Source organism: Sciurus vulgaris (genome assembly GCF_902686455.1).
Source record: "Sciurus vulgaris genome assembly, chromosome: 5".
Lineage (NCBI taxonomy): Eukaryota > Metazoa > Chordata > Mammalia > Rodentia > Sciuridae > Sciurus > Sciurus vulgaris.
The window spans coordinates 176,763,849-176,778,150 of record NC_136465.1 but is presented as its reverse complement, the minus strand read 5'-3'; the positions used below and the strand labels follow the sequence as shown (position 1 = coordinate 176,778,150).

The 14,302-nt window shown below is 58.5% G+C and overlaps 1 protein-coding gene across 5 annotated transcripts in view; it reads left to right on the top strand.

Annotated features, from left to right (window-relative positions):
- Window positions 1-3,419: 3,419 nt before the first annotated feature.
- PHF21B (PHD finger protein 21B) overlaps window positions 3,420-14,302 on the top strand; it is a 76,544-nt gene continuing 65,661 nt past the window's right edge. For 3 of the 5 annotated variants that reach the window (XM_079141693.1, XM_079141697.1, XM_079141694.1), the window contains exons 1-2: window positions 4,226-4,501; window positions 4,685-4,750. In XM_079141693.1, coding sequence (XP_078997819.1) covers window positions 4,307-4,501; window positions 4,685-4,750 — 261 coding nt within the window. In that variant the 5' untranslated portion in view covers window positions 4,226-4,306. Of the gene's footprint in view, window positions 3,800-4,225; window positions 4,502-4,684; window positions 4,751-14,302 lie in introns of those variants that run through there. The other 2 variants (XM_079141695.1, XM_079141696.1) reach the window with 1 other exon arrangement.

Below are 14,302 nucleotides of genomic sequence, written 5' to 3'. Positions count from 1 at the left end.
AGGTGCAGTCCCAGGGCAGCGAGGTCAAGAACGGGGAAGTAAGCAGGAAGGACAGGGGAATGGAGAGAAGTCCACTCCTCCAGGACAGCTGGCTGCTCAGCCGCCTGGGAACACGGGTGTTGTACAGGCTGCCTAGGGCACTCCCACTGGCCAAGGAAGAGATCCTACCAGTCCATCCATACTGACCCCCATCTGTATCACCTAAGGCCTTGGCTGGCCACCAGAGGCCAGAGTTGCGCTCAATTTGTACGGGAACTTCAGGAAGGTTTCCTTGGGGTGCAACGCCTCACTGCTGAGCCAGATGGGGAGCAGCTGGCCTCCCGTGGGCCCACAGGAGGGGCCCGGGGGCTGCCAAGCTACCTGTGGAGGTGGGCAGGTGGGCTAAGGTTGGTGGAGAGGAGGTGAGTGGGTCTGGGGTTATCTGTAGCTGGTTCAATAGTCCCATCTTACATCCAAAGAAATGGAGGCTAAGAGATGCCGGGTAACTTGCCCAAGGTTGCCTGGGGCTCAGGGTGGACACAAGTCTCAAATCCCACCCCATCCACTTGACCACAATGCAGGTGAGGGGAAAGGTGGGTTCTGGGATTTGCAGTAGACACTACTCACCTCTATGGCCATGACTAACAGCCTGCTTTCCCCAGAACGAGATGTATCTCCCGTTCATTCACCCATTTCCCCGCCCTCACTCCCCTCTTCTCCCTCCAGCCCCTGCTCAGCTGCTTCCTTCAACGCACTGGCCCTGTGCTCTGCCCCAGGCCAGTCAGGATGCCTCCACTCCAGGGTGTGGGCACATCCTTCAGCACAAGGCAGCTGCCCCGTGCTCCCTGGGTTGTGTGGTGGGCCTCCAGAGGGGGATAAGGAATTCCTCTCTAGAAAGGCATTTGGAGGGGAACCTCAGAGGACCAAGAAGGGGTGAGAGGGAAAGGCATTCCAGAGCGGGGCACAGCTGGGAGGAAGGCAGGGAGGCCTGGAGTGCAGGGCCCTTTGGGGAGACAGGGATCTGCAGCAGGAGTGTGGAGCTCCCTCCAAGTTTGCTCACTGAAAGTTGGTTCCACAGCAATGGGGGCCCCACCTCGGCGGACCAGCAAGCTTTGTTAAGCAGCAGAATGACACGTTTTCAGGGGAGAAAATGACGACTGGTTATAGGAGAGGTCTGGTTTCTAGAGTGTTCAAGAGAGATTGGGATCACAACAATTGAGATTTGAGTTATTTGCAGAGTGCGCGTCCACTGGGCGGAACAGTTCAGGGGAACAGTTCAAAGCCCACATTGGGGAAACACTTGCCAAGGTTTGAAGTCACTGGGATGGGGTGGAAGTCCGGAGCCTGGGGCCGGTGGCTGACCCTACTCCGGGCACCCTGTTCTCCTTTCTCCCTGGGGTTGTTACTCCCCCTTTTCTTGGGGGTTGTCATTTTCCACATCCTTCATTCACTTCTGTCTGGGTTTCCTGAGCACACCATCCAATGCCCCACTGCTAGCATAGAACCACGGCCTTTACTGCTCACACAGGAAATAGGTAATTGGGCAGGGGGCGAGCAAAAAAGAGGGGCGCATAGATGATCATCACTGAAACCCAAATTCTTTAACAGAAACTTGCAAACAAGGCTTTAAAGTCTCCACCCTAAAAGCCCCTTTCTTCCTCGTTCAGCATCTGCTGAGTTTGTGAGGGTTGAGGACAACTCGAATGTCTTCTCTGTTGATTCAGTTACCACACATGGACAAGGAAATTACTCTACATTTTTACCAAAAAGCCAGTGACATTCCCAGAGATTACAGTAGGAATCCTCTTCTCTCATGCACTCTCTTTGATCCTTGGAAGACAGGTGCCCAGGGCAGTCCACTTGACCAGGCTGCTGTCCAGCCCAGCAAAACCACAAGTAGGGCTGGGGTTTAGCTTGCACATGTGAGGAGCGGGGTTCAATCTGCAGCAAGGGAATGGGGGGTGGCAGGGTTGGTTAAATGTGGGACCATCTTGAGCACAGCTGAACTATAAGTGGGAGGAGCCAGGGCCTCGAGCCCACTGGCACCTGGAGTAAGCCTTTTTGATTTGCATGTGACGAGCACTGCTTGTCCCTGCTTGGTGCTGGACCAAATGGATCACAACCACTTGGAACATGGGCCAGTTTTGCATCTGGTAACAAAGCTTACTGAGACTTCCTGAGGCTAGGTGCTGAGTTAAGGGAATGAGGGACCCTCCACATTTGGAGGATGAAGCATAAGTCATTTGTGACGAATGTCCTAATAGAGGCAGGAACAACATTGAGGTCTTGGGGGCAGCGGGGAGGAAAGGAATTCCTTTGACTTTTGCTGACAGTAGAAGGAATGTGGGACTGGTTGCCATCTGTTTAAGGACATTTGCGGATTTTGTGCCCCTGGATATTTTTGTGCCCAGGAGATGTATGGAGTTATGACTATTTATCAGTTTAGACATTTACTTTGAGATATTGTTGTATCCTTTCTCTTTAGGATCTTCCCAGCATACCCATGTGCTACCAATAGGGTACAAAACATTCCGACAGGAATTGATGGAGACAGTAATTCCACGACAGTGATATTGACTCGGAGACATTAACCGCCGGCTGTGGGGCTGGGAGTTTTGTAATACGATCTCCGCCGCTGTAGTTATAATTGTTTTATGTCACATTGGCCCGGCATATTTACGATTTTTAACAACTGTCTTAAGAAGTCCAGGGACATCTGTTGAGAGTTTAATTGTGAGTGTAAAAAAATCATTAAAAGCACAGTCAAGAGATCAATTTTCACAGTGCTTAAACAACACGGTGGCCATCAGGCGGTGGGGAATCTGGCGACAGGGCTGATTTAGTCTCCCAAGTCACAGAACAGGGCACTGGGAGACAGGAGGGGATAAGACACTTGAGATGAAACAGGAAAGGGAGGTGGAGCAGGGGAAGAGGGAGAAGGGGGAGAGAAGGTGCAGTGAGCGAGCGGCAGGAGAGAAGAAATGAGAAAACGTGCCTTTTCCCTCCCATGCCAAAGTGTTAACCCAGGAGTTAAGCTGGGCGCCCCAGCAGAGGGGGGTGCGGGCGCTCTGTCTTCCTCGGGCCCAGCTGGGGACGGGGAGGAGGACATCTCGGGCACCCGCTCTGCGCGCCGGGTCAGAGCAGTTCCGGGGATCCGCACCCAGAAGCCACCGGCCAGCGAGTTCGCGCGGCTCTCCGCAGCCACTTTTGTTCTCCGCTCCGGGCGCCGGGCCGCGGCGGGGAGGAAGTGCGCACGCGCGGGCGGGGCGGGGGCGGGGCGGGCGGCGGGCCCCGGCCCCGCCCCCTGCCGCCCCGGCCCGCTCCATCCGGGCACTGCCGAATTAGCATCGTGCCGAGGCACAACTTTGCCGAGGCCCAGCGAGATCCAGGCGCGCGCGCCGGAGGAAATATAGTCCCTGTCGGCGGGCGGCTGGCGCGGGCGGCGGCGGGGCGCGCGCGCGGGGCTGCGCGGGGCTCCCGGCGCCGGGGGGCCATGCGCCGGGCCGCGCCGGCAGCCCGGGGACCCGGCGCAACTTACCCGGCAGCCTGAGGAGTTGGGGCGGCCGCGGGATCGGTGCCGCGGCGACCGGCCGTCTTTCTTCCCTCTCGCCCGCCCCCTCCCTTTCGGCCGTGGAGGAAGGGGTTCGAGTCCCCTCACCTCCGAGGCCCGGTCCGTCCCCGCCGGGTCCCGCGCCCCCAGCTGATCCGCACAACTTCCCGGGAGCAGGGGCCAAAGTGAGCGCAAAGTGCTACCCAAGTTGCCGAGATGGAGCTGCAGAGCCGGCCCGAGGCGCTCACCGTGGAACTCGCGCGCCACCAGGTAGGTGGCGGAGGGGGGGCGGCGCGGGTTGTAGAGGGGGGAGTGGTTTGGAGAGTGCAGGCTCGAGCGACCGGTGCACCGCGTTCTCTGGGCGCAGGGTCCTGGCTTTGGTGCCGGGAACGGGCCTCTTTCTAGAGCCTGTCCCGGGGCAGGGGAGGTATGCATGGCTCGGTCCCCTTGGCTCCCCCTCCATCCTCCTCCCGCGCGATCCTGCACTCTTTGGGGCTCGAGGGCTCACGGTACCCGATCCCAGCATCTTCCCTTAATCGCTGCAGCGTCTGCCTGACAGGGCACCCGGGAGGGGTTCCTTCCGAGAGCTTGTCCCGGGGAGGGGAAGCGTGGACAGCCCCCTTCCAGCCCTCCCCTTCGGCCCCTATCCCCACGGAGTCCTGCACTGTTCGCAAAAGTAGTTTCGGTGATTGTTGCCCCGCGAGCGGCCAGCGCCGGAGCGGTTTTGCGGCGTGCGCGTGTGTGTGTTGGGGAGATTAGGACGCGACTTGAATATTTATGAGCTTTGCTCGACACGGACTCGCCGTGTTTACTTGGCTCTTTGTTCCTCCCCCCTCCCCCGGCACACACTCACACTCACACTCCTCGCACACGCACCCCGGCCTGCAAACTTGCACGGCTCGGGGCGCGCCGCCGGGTGGCCTCGGCCCCCGCCCCGCCCCGCGAGCTGCCCCGATGAGGCGGCAGCCACAGGTAAGCGGCCCCGCGCGGCACTGCCCGGCCGCGGCGCGTGCGGAACGCGGCCCGGGAAACTTGGGGCGCTCCGCGGCCGGCCTCCCCCTTGGGGCCCCTGGAGGGGTGCTGTGGCCCGCGGGGCTCCGGGAGTACCTGACCTCCGGCCTGCCGACCTGAGCCCGCTCCTCCGTGTTTCTGCAGAACGGCGACCTCAAGAAGCAGCTCCACGAAAGGCAGCCGCGGATCGCAGCGCTCAGCGACAAACAAGTAAGCGAGGGGGCCTGGCCCCCACTCGAGGCGGGGGGCCGGGGAGGGGTCTCCGGGCACTTTGGCAGCACCCTAAAAAGTGCCAGCGTGGGCGCCACACGCGCAGACTTCCCCTGGGGCCTGTCTCCAGCCCTCAAAGTTATCGCCCCCCCTTTCTGGGGAGAAAGAGCCGGTTCGTGGCGACGGAGGGGGGAGCGCGAGGCCCCGGCAGTGGCCGAAAGAGACAAGCTGCACCTCAAAGGCGCCGGCAGCCCGGCGTCCATTTTGAGTTGGTGGACATGTTTTTGGAACGTGCAAATTCCCCGGCTCCGCGACCCCGGCCCCACGCGGGGCGCGCGTGTGGGCGGAGGGCGGCGGTCATTCGAGCCTGGACGCCAAACTACTTGGAAACGATTTCTGGCGTCCCTGGCAGATCTCGCTTTAAAATCCTTCCCCGGCCGCCCCCCTCCACTTCGCCGGCTTCACTTTTTATTCTTGGAATCTGACGCCAGCTCCCGGGAACAAAAGAAAGGCGCCCCCGGGACCCCCCGGTTCTGCCCCAACTTTGGTCTCTCGGCCTTAGGGGTAGATGGGGACCCATCCGGAGCTCCCGCGGTGGGGGGCGCGGCGGCCAACCCCCGCGGGGCCTCGGCGGGGGAGGAAAAGTTGTCCATTGTGACTTAGTTGCGCTGAGCTCAGCGCTCCGGGTTTCAGCACCACGAACAGATGCCGCCGCCGGAGCTCGGCCGGCCGCGCGCCCCCGCCCCCCGCCGCCCCTCCCCCGCCCCCGCGCCGCGCCCCCGCCCCTTCCCCGCCGCGGAGCCGAGAACTTTGAGCGGCGCAGCCAATGGCGCTCCCGGGGCTCCGAGGCGGCGGGCGGGGGCGCCCCTCCTCGGCGCCCTCCGCCCGCCCGCGGCCCGCCCCCGCCCCCGCCGCCGCGCCCCCGGCCATCGATCGCGCTTCCTTCGGAATGCCACCGCCGCCGCCTGCGCCAAACTTGGACAGCCAGCCCCCCCGGCCGCTCCTCGCTGCCGGCGCCCCCTCCCCGGCGGGGTTTCCGTGCAGGGAGAGGCGAGGACGCGGTTGGCGGGGCGCCGGCCCCCGGGAGGGAGAACTCCGAGGCCCGGTGCTCCTTCCGAGTCTTTAAAGTTGAAAAGTGGTGGGAGGGGGCGCGCGGGCGAGGAGGCGACCGGAAAGAAAGATGGCTGTTCCGGCGGGTCCGCGCCCGGTCGGGGGCGCCCGGCTGGACGGCGGGGTTGGGACGCAGGCATTAACCCCTTTCTGCCGGTGCCGCGGCCCCCCACCCCCCGGCTGCGCGCCCCCGTCCGGGAGTGGAAGCTTCCATTCCCGCCGGAGGGGGGCCCGGTGCGCGGCCCCGGCGAAGTCGGGGAGTTCGCGGGGGGAGGGGACCCAGGCCCGGCATTACCATTTTGATTGCTTCGATGCCATTTTTGGAGGGGGAGGGGTTGGAAGACCCTTCTCCGCAGAGCACAAAGATGTTTAATCACTGTGTAGAATCAAATCGGATACTTTCTTTAAAAAAAAAAAAGCCATCACCAAATCTGGTGCGGAGTAATAGCTGAGGTTACTAAGCCCCTTTTTCACTGGATAAAACGGCAAGTTGTTGAGTCTTACGCTTGGAGTAGATTTAAAACCGAAGCCAGCAACCCCGCAGCTTTCACGGCAACAATGTCTTTATGTATGCGCTACGTGGCAATAGTTTTACTATTTGGAGTGGCTCTTCCGAGCTTAGGTTTGATCATTTCCTCTGTATTGTAGCAACTGTTTCAAGGCTGTTTAAATTTTTATGATGATAGTAAATGAGTAGCTATTTATTATCCGACATGCTGGAATTTAGATAAGGCTGAAAGAAACATTTGAAAATCCTGTTTGAAGGTGACGGAGCCACTGGGGGAAGGAGCTCGCCTACTCAGGCTGCCTTCGCCTTTAAATTTGAACTCGGGAAGGATGCCTGCGAATGAAGGAATACACCTCCATCTTTGTGTGTGTGTGTGTGTGTGTGTGTGTGTGTGTGTGTGCGCGCGCGCGTGCGCTCGCGCGCCTGTGTATTTTTAAAAAGAAAGGAAACAAGAAAACTTTTGTTCCTTGGCCCTTTAAAAATGTTTCTCTTTTAGATGACTAAAATAACATCTGGTAAGCAGCCAGGGTTTGCCCTGCCATCGAACTTGTGTTTGTAACTGCAAGTGTGTTCCTTTTCCGGTTCCCTTTGTGGCATTTTATATAACAAGGGCTCATAAAAGGGAGGGGAGGGCGCTGAGGCCAGGTTCAGCATGCTAATCAAGCCTCCTCTCTCTCCCTAGCTGGCTGTTGCATCTTTCAGAGGTCACTGATGCCTTGAGTTGTGTGGACTTAACATTTACCCCCTCCCTCTCTCCTCGGAGACTTCCGTGGTGATTGGCAGCTTGGCCTGGGAAAGGTGGAGGTACACATTTGGAGGTGACTGGGCTGTGCTAGAGCTTTGAAGAGACTCTCTGGTTGGATACCCCAAAACTTGTCCAGGAGGAGCCGAAATGTGGGAGTAGGGGTGAAAAAGCTGGCATGTCATAATTGATTTTTTAACAACAACATAAAATTAAAGGTAGAATTCCTTTATAGTTACTCGGGGGAAAAAAAAATCTCACCACCTCCGGAGATTTTTTTTTTTTTTGTGTATGTGCTGCCCCCACTTGGAGTATCAGATATAAAGGTTAAGTTTCAATTAAAAGTGCACGTGCGGAGGATGATGAACAAGGTAGTAAAATGAACAACCGACCCCATCATCCACCGGGTGGAAACACAGCAGCGCAGTCTGCAGGGCCACTGGTGCCCTTTAGCACTGGAATGTTTTCAGTTACTTTTAGACATTCAGATATGTGTTTAAGGGACTCCAAATCAGGTAGTTTGTTGGTCGGAAGTGAACAGATAAATCGTATCCAGTTTTCCTCTCATCACTGGGGGCTCAGGGGTTAAACAGAAAGCTGTGTGTCATGGGTCCCTGCTGTCTGAAAAGGGAGTTCATGTTTTCTCTGTGGGAAGGGCATGGGGAGTTGGTCAGAGCCCAGCTCTGGTGGGGGACACAGGCAGGCTCTGCTCGGGGTAGCCTGCCCCTCAGTGCTGGGCTGCGTCTGGTGAGGGTGGACCCCTCTTCTTTAACAAGATGTGATGTGTGAAGACTCCATTAGCTGCTCCAGTGGTTTTACGCCACGAATCTGCAGCACATGCAGAGAGGCAGTAACATTTTTATCTAAATTGTCAAGCAACAAGCACTTCATGTAAATAACAGACCCATCATCAACACTGGAGGCGTCCCCCCCTTTTGGAGTCCTCAGCGCAGTGTTTTGATGTCATGTGAGGTGGAATTTCCAGACCTGACTTCACACAGTCCAGCTTGACCAGAGTTAGTCTTGTGTTTGAACTTGAGTCCACATCTGTGTGGACTTGCCAGAGACCCTGGAGGTGAACTTGGGGCCTGTGCGTTGCCCCATCCATCCATTTGATGGACTCTGGGTTCCAAGGGGCTGTGCTCCAGCACAGCAATAAAAATCTGTCTTCTTGAAAGGCGGTATGTATATGGCGCTCCCTCGGGCACTAAATCGTGTCTTTGGCATGATTCACTAGTCACGTCGAGCACAGAAGGATTCCGCCTAGAAGGCTGCACCAAGTGAAGCCTGCGGCCGCTTATTCCCAGAGCACTGCCCTCAGAGAGGGTCTCGCTTGTCAAAAGACGGACTCTTCCAAGCTCTCCCCGCAGGCCTGTTCCCCTCAGGAAGGTGAGGCTTACTCTTCCTCTCCAGGGTCCCTTTCCTGCTCAAGCAGCATTGTGATCGCAGGTTAGAGACCAATTAATGCCAACTCCCGAGGCTCCGCCTTTCACCCTCTGTGGGCGAGAGTGTGGGGTTGGACCACCCAGCTTCACCCACTGAAGCTGCCTGGTGCCCTTCCGCCTGAGCCCCGCTTCCTCGGTGTCCCCACCACCCTGGGAAGGTGACAGCAGCCGCCTCACTGTATTGACTTAAAGGAGGACAGAACAGTTTTGTGCACTGGCACATGCGAACTGTGTGTCACCTATAGAGAGCAAACTATTCGGGAGCTGTTGCACTTCTGGGCACTTTGTCCGCATCCATTCCATAGTGTTTAACGCTCAGAAAGGAAACCGTCTGACTGCCCTGCCCCTCCGCCCCAGAGAGTGCGCGCCTGCTCCCTAGAGGGGCCTGCTGTGGACTTCCCCCTGGGAACCAGCAACACACAGGGATCCTCAGTGGCTCCTCTTTCACTTACCACGAGCCTTCAGAGGTCTCCCTAGTTGAAGCGCGTGTCCGTGCGTGGTTCCTTTTGGTGTCTGAATGATCCTCCTGTGGGTAGAAGACATTCGCCTATCAATGGATGTTCCAACGGGCTTCACCTTTTGACTTTTAATAGTAGTGTGCTAAATCTTGTGTTCTTTCTAGTGTGTTCTTCACCAGAGTGAGTGTCTTAATCAGAATATGATCACTCTGCTTCCTGCCCGCAATCTTCAAGTGGGTTCCCGTTGCCCTCTGGGCGGAACCCAGGGCCCTGCTGCTGCCTGTCCTCTGCTGGGGCAGTGGGGCCTCCACCGCACCCCTTAGCCTGGCAGCGGGGCCCTCCTGGTGCTTTTAGCAGGTCCCCGACACCGAGTGCCGCCCTGCCTCTGAGGAGCGCCTGCCTTGGCTGTCTTGACCGTGCACACGCTGCCCTGGGGGTCTGCCCAGAATCAGTCCGGGATTGTTCCCCGTGTTTTCAGGGCGGGGAGGAGTGTGAGGGTCCGTGGTGATGACGTGTGGTCCCAGGGGAGCTCCAGCCTGCAGTAGGCATGCAGTCAGCGATGGCCCCGGTGAGGGCAGCAGCTCCCAGCTGGTGCAAACGGGACAGGCAGGCATGTGAAGTGGGAAGCAGATCCCAGGGGGAGAGTGGAGGAGGCCGAGCCCCCAACCCCAAGCAGGTGAGCTGGAGGGTGCTTGCAGGATCCATGGCTGTGGCGTCCGGGAGCAGGGGGTTAGAGATGGCTGCAGAGTGCCAGTGACCAGCGAGGCGAGATGGGGTGGGCAGGGACTACAAGGGACCTCCTCCTGCCTTTCCTGAGCCAGGAAGTTTGTGGGGCACAGCTCCGGAAGCCTCCAGGATGACTGGGCAGGTAACTGCCTAAAGAGAACAGACGTGTGTGTGGTAAAGCACACGCATCTATGTTAGGTGTAACTAGTTACGTTTTATTTTGTATTTATTTTTATTGCCCATAACAAACTCCAGGATTATGTCACTAGAATGAGAGGAAGCATCATTTGTTTTTGAAGTCACAAAATTAATTACCATTCTCCTGCTCCAAAGTGAGACGTTACCAGGAAGGCAGTGATCAGCAGCCTGTTGTTTCTGTACCATAGAGGAGATAAAGAGGCATTCTACTTAAGAAAGTTTTTGTGGTACTAGCAAGACATGCATGCTGGGAGGATCAGCACAGGTTTGAGTGTGGCAGCATGGATGGGATGATCCCCCTCGCTGTTGCCCCCTGTTGGACACCATCAGCATCAGGCCTCAGTGTCGGGGGCTGCCCTCTGTACATGCACACCCATCGTGTCGTGATCCTCACACTGCCGGACTTGCCCTTCACACCTGCAGTGTTGTGGACATCTGTTGGAAGCAGCTCAGGTTGACCTGGGAACACCAGCGTAGCTCCCAGCACTCTGGGGACATGTAGTGGGTGGGTGACACGGTTTGTGATGGCGACACCTCGCTCCTGCAGACATCTCCCTGGTCTCTGCTCACAGGTGTGTTCTCAGTGCTCGGTGCAGTTGTCTCCATTTACCCGTCCCCCAGCCAGGCGTTGTCCCGAGACGCCTGGCCACCAGCAGTGGAGGGGATGGCACGCTCTGTGGGGCTTGTGGGACAGCTCCAAGGAGGGTGGCATTTGTCCCTGGGGAAGCCTTGGAGGCAGCCTGTGTACACAGCCTCGGCCGGCTCAGCGCTCTCCTTAAAGACGCCATTCCCTGTCCTCTCCTGGACAGATCAGAGGAGGACGGCGTCCCGAGGTCACACAGCTCTGGACCGGCATGGAATTGCCAGTTCTGCCCCTACCCTTGGGCTCCCCGTGTCTTGGCCCCTAGCGCCTCTCCATCTGGTCACTGTGTTGTCAGATACAAGGTGATGAGACCAGAAGAGCCAAGGCCCCACGTGCCCCTGACCCAGCCGAGTGCCCCGGGCAAGTCCTCTTGCCCTCTGAGCTCCATTTCCAGTCTGTAAGGTGGGGGTTGTAATGAGACCTCCCTCTCAGATTCCTGAGGGGAGGTCACCGGTGGGGGGGTTGTGTGTGGAGGGCACTGAGGGGTCCAGTGCGGGTGAACCTGAGCACTCTGCCCACCAAGGCAAGGCTGACCCGGGAAATGCACTGGGCTATCCCCATTCGGGAGGTCCTTGGGCAGGAGGGGGCCTGTCTCTTGCAACTCAGGGAGGCTGGTGGTGACCACCCAGTAGGCTGTCCTCTTCAGCCAGTCCAAAGCATTCACTTTGATACCTCACCTCTTCACACACCTTGCCACCGCTGGGCATCTGATTTCAGTTGGGGCTGAACTTTTCAGTGAGCTGATGACAACTTGGGAGACCCCGAGATGCCTCCTTTGACCTGCTGGCCCTCTGATCAGCCTGTGCTTCAGCGAGTTTTGCTGGATCACCTTTGTCTCAGGAACCGGATCCTGGGCTCGGCGCCTTTTTTATTTCCCTCGTGCGAACCAGAGGTAAACGTGCCTGCTTCCTGCTTCATCCGGGGAAGCGTGTGGCTGCCACGGGGCCTGCCTCAGCAGGGGAGGCTCTGGATGAGAAGCAGAGTCTCAGTCACCTGGTCACCTGCAGGGCTGGGCGTGGGCCCCCGGTGTCTGTGCCCTGGAGACAGCCCCTGGAGAGTGCTGTTCGGGCTTTCTGGAGAGGCCTGTAACAACGAGGTCTGTGCACAGGCCTTAAGCCAGATAGGCCCAGGTGGACGCCGCTGCGTCCCCGGCAGCTCTGACCTGGGCAGGGTTCGCCTCTTCAGAGGCCCTGGTTCCTTACGGGTAAAATAGGAATAGCATCATGTTGCCCGTCAGCACAGTTCTTAGCTGTGGTTCATGCCCAAGAAATGATCTTAAAGAGGCAACAGGAGGGTTAGGGAGATGGCACCAGGAGTGAGCCCTGCCTCTGCGTCCTCTGCGAGTGTGACTCGACCACCTGCAGACCCCGGAGTTTCCCTCGGAGGCCCTCTGCGGAAGGCCTGCTGCTGATTGCTGTTCTGCTCGGGAAGAGGCTGAAGCCCGGTGAGGTCCAGTGACCATCGAGGTCACCCCGCTCTGGGCCTCCGGCTATGGGCTCTGGGCTCTTAACCCTGCAGCGGGCGGCTGGGGAGGAGCAGCAGTGCTAATGCTAGGTGGTGTGGAGCTGTGTGTGGATTCCGCTGCCCACAGTGCTCGGTGGAAGTGTAGGAGCCGAGCCCAGTGGGTCAGTCACCCCCAAGGAGAAAGTGGAAGCAGCTTCGAGGAGGCTGGGCCGAGTCTCTTCCTCTCCCTGGAGCACAGACTTGAGGAGCACGTGGAAGGCTGGGGACAGGGAGGACCGCCGTGTGAGGCCCCACCAGCAGGAGCCAGGCTGCCCCTGAGCACAGCCCCAGGCCTGGGCAGTGAGCGCCGTCTGCCACGCGCCCTGGCTGAGCCCCAGGGTGTTGGGTGCTGCCGTCCTCTCCTCTGGTTGTTGCTGGTGTTGAGATTTTATGCATTAAGGTGGAGGCTTCATCTCATTTTGAAGTGGCCTCTGTTCTCCAACAGAACAAATATGCTTCCTTAAGATTTTTTTATTGGCAGTTTCTTATTGCTCGGTAGTAGCAGTCTCCAGCGAGTGGGGAGAAATTGCTGATGCGGCTTCGCTCTGGCTACGGCCCCTGCCTGCCAATAGCAGGCGTCCCTCGCGGTCTCGCATGGGCTGTGCTTTACATAATCGTTTTATTTTTCGGCTTGACGTTTGTGTGGTCTTGTTGAGGTGCAGTAGGAAGGGCTGCATCTGCTGAGGACTTTCACATTTTTGCCCAGGGTCGAGTTGAACCCTCATCCTGAAGCAGGGCAGAGGGGCCGGCCTGGCTGGGTCCTGGTCTCCTAGAGCTGCCTGTCAGGCAGGGTCGTCCTGGGGATGTGTGTCCCTTGGGCTGGGTGTGTTCCTGTGGCTCAGCAGAGCAGCTGAGTGAGGGAGCCGTCATCCATGTGCTTTGGGAACATCATATGGGACACAGAAGGCCGGCGGGCCAGAGGCAGTGTTGCTGTGGGAAAGCAGAGGCCAGTGCAGCTTCTTGTTGGGACAGAGACCTGGGAGTTTGCAGTGTCCAGAATGTGGTTGGGCCCCAGGCTGGGATTCGGTGGGAGCTGAGGGCACATGTTGTCCAGGCTTGGCGGATGACTTCTGATGCCCCAGGCGAGGGCCAGGGGGCACCTCGGAGGGCGCGTGGCTGTGGGGCAGGGGTGTCAAGTCAGGGCCAGAGCTAGTCTTCCACCAAGTGTCACACTGCGGCCTCAGGGAAAACCTCCTGTTCATTTGCACAGCAAGATTCCGTTTGCTGGAGGTTTCTGTTGAAAGCTGCTTTCCTGGAGCATGGCCCGGTGTGAGAGGTCTGGGTCCTGCAAGGGATGTCCTTGTGTGCCAACAGCAGGGCCACCAAGAGGGGACCCTGGTGACATTCTAGTGGTTTCAGAATGGTTGTCACTCAGCAGGTGACTTCCGATTTGTACAAGTAAGAGAGGGCCGCCTGCCCCAGCCTCGTGCCCTGGGAATCATCTGCTTGTGAAACCTGTTGGGTCGGAATCAGTGCTGGTCCTTGGTATGGGTCCGCGTCCGGGTCTCTGTGTCCCGGGCACAGCAGAGGAGGACCTGCACGTCATTTGCCCCCGCCCCATCCAGGTGCACATCTTTCTGCTTGCAGAGTCTGTATGCAGGGCTCGAGGCCCCCTGTGGGCTATGAGGGGGAGTCAGCCGCCAGAGGGAAGAGGAACCAACAGCTATAATGGGGCAGTCGCCTTTGGGGGCATATTGCCTGCGTTTTGGGGTCTTAAGTATGGTAGCAGGGGGGTCTGCAGGCTGTCACTGTGCAGGGCTGGGAGAGGCTCTCAGCCCCAGGAAAGAGAAGGGCCTGGGGCAGGGGAGCAGGGAAGGGGAGGGAGAGGGGTTTCTCTTTGCTGTTGTTCAGGCAGACAGCCAGTGTGTGTGCAGTGAACTTGGAAGTGTGATTAAGGACGTGCGTGTACGTGTTGTGATCCAGAGTTAATGGGGATGCAGCTCACGAGTGACAGGCAGCGGTGCCCACAGTCAGCACCACCAGCGCTCGCCCGTGAGGAGTGTGCCCTGGCGGGGGGTGCACGCCACGCAGATCCGCGCAGTGTGATCTCTTGAACCGCCACCCGACAGCCCGCGGCTCTCGGCTCAGGTCGCTGCTGTCCATCTCCCAGCTTCCACTGCAAGTAGGTCCCCAGGAGCTCGTCCTGGCTTGGCAGGGGAAGTGAGGAGACAGTCACTGGGCCACCGTGGTCTGAAGCCAGAGGCCCTGGAGACTGTCAG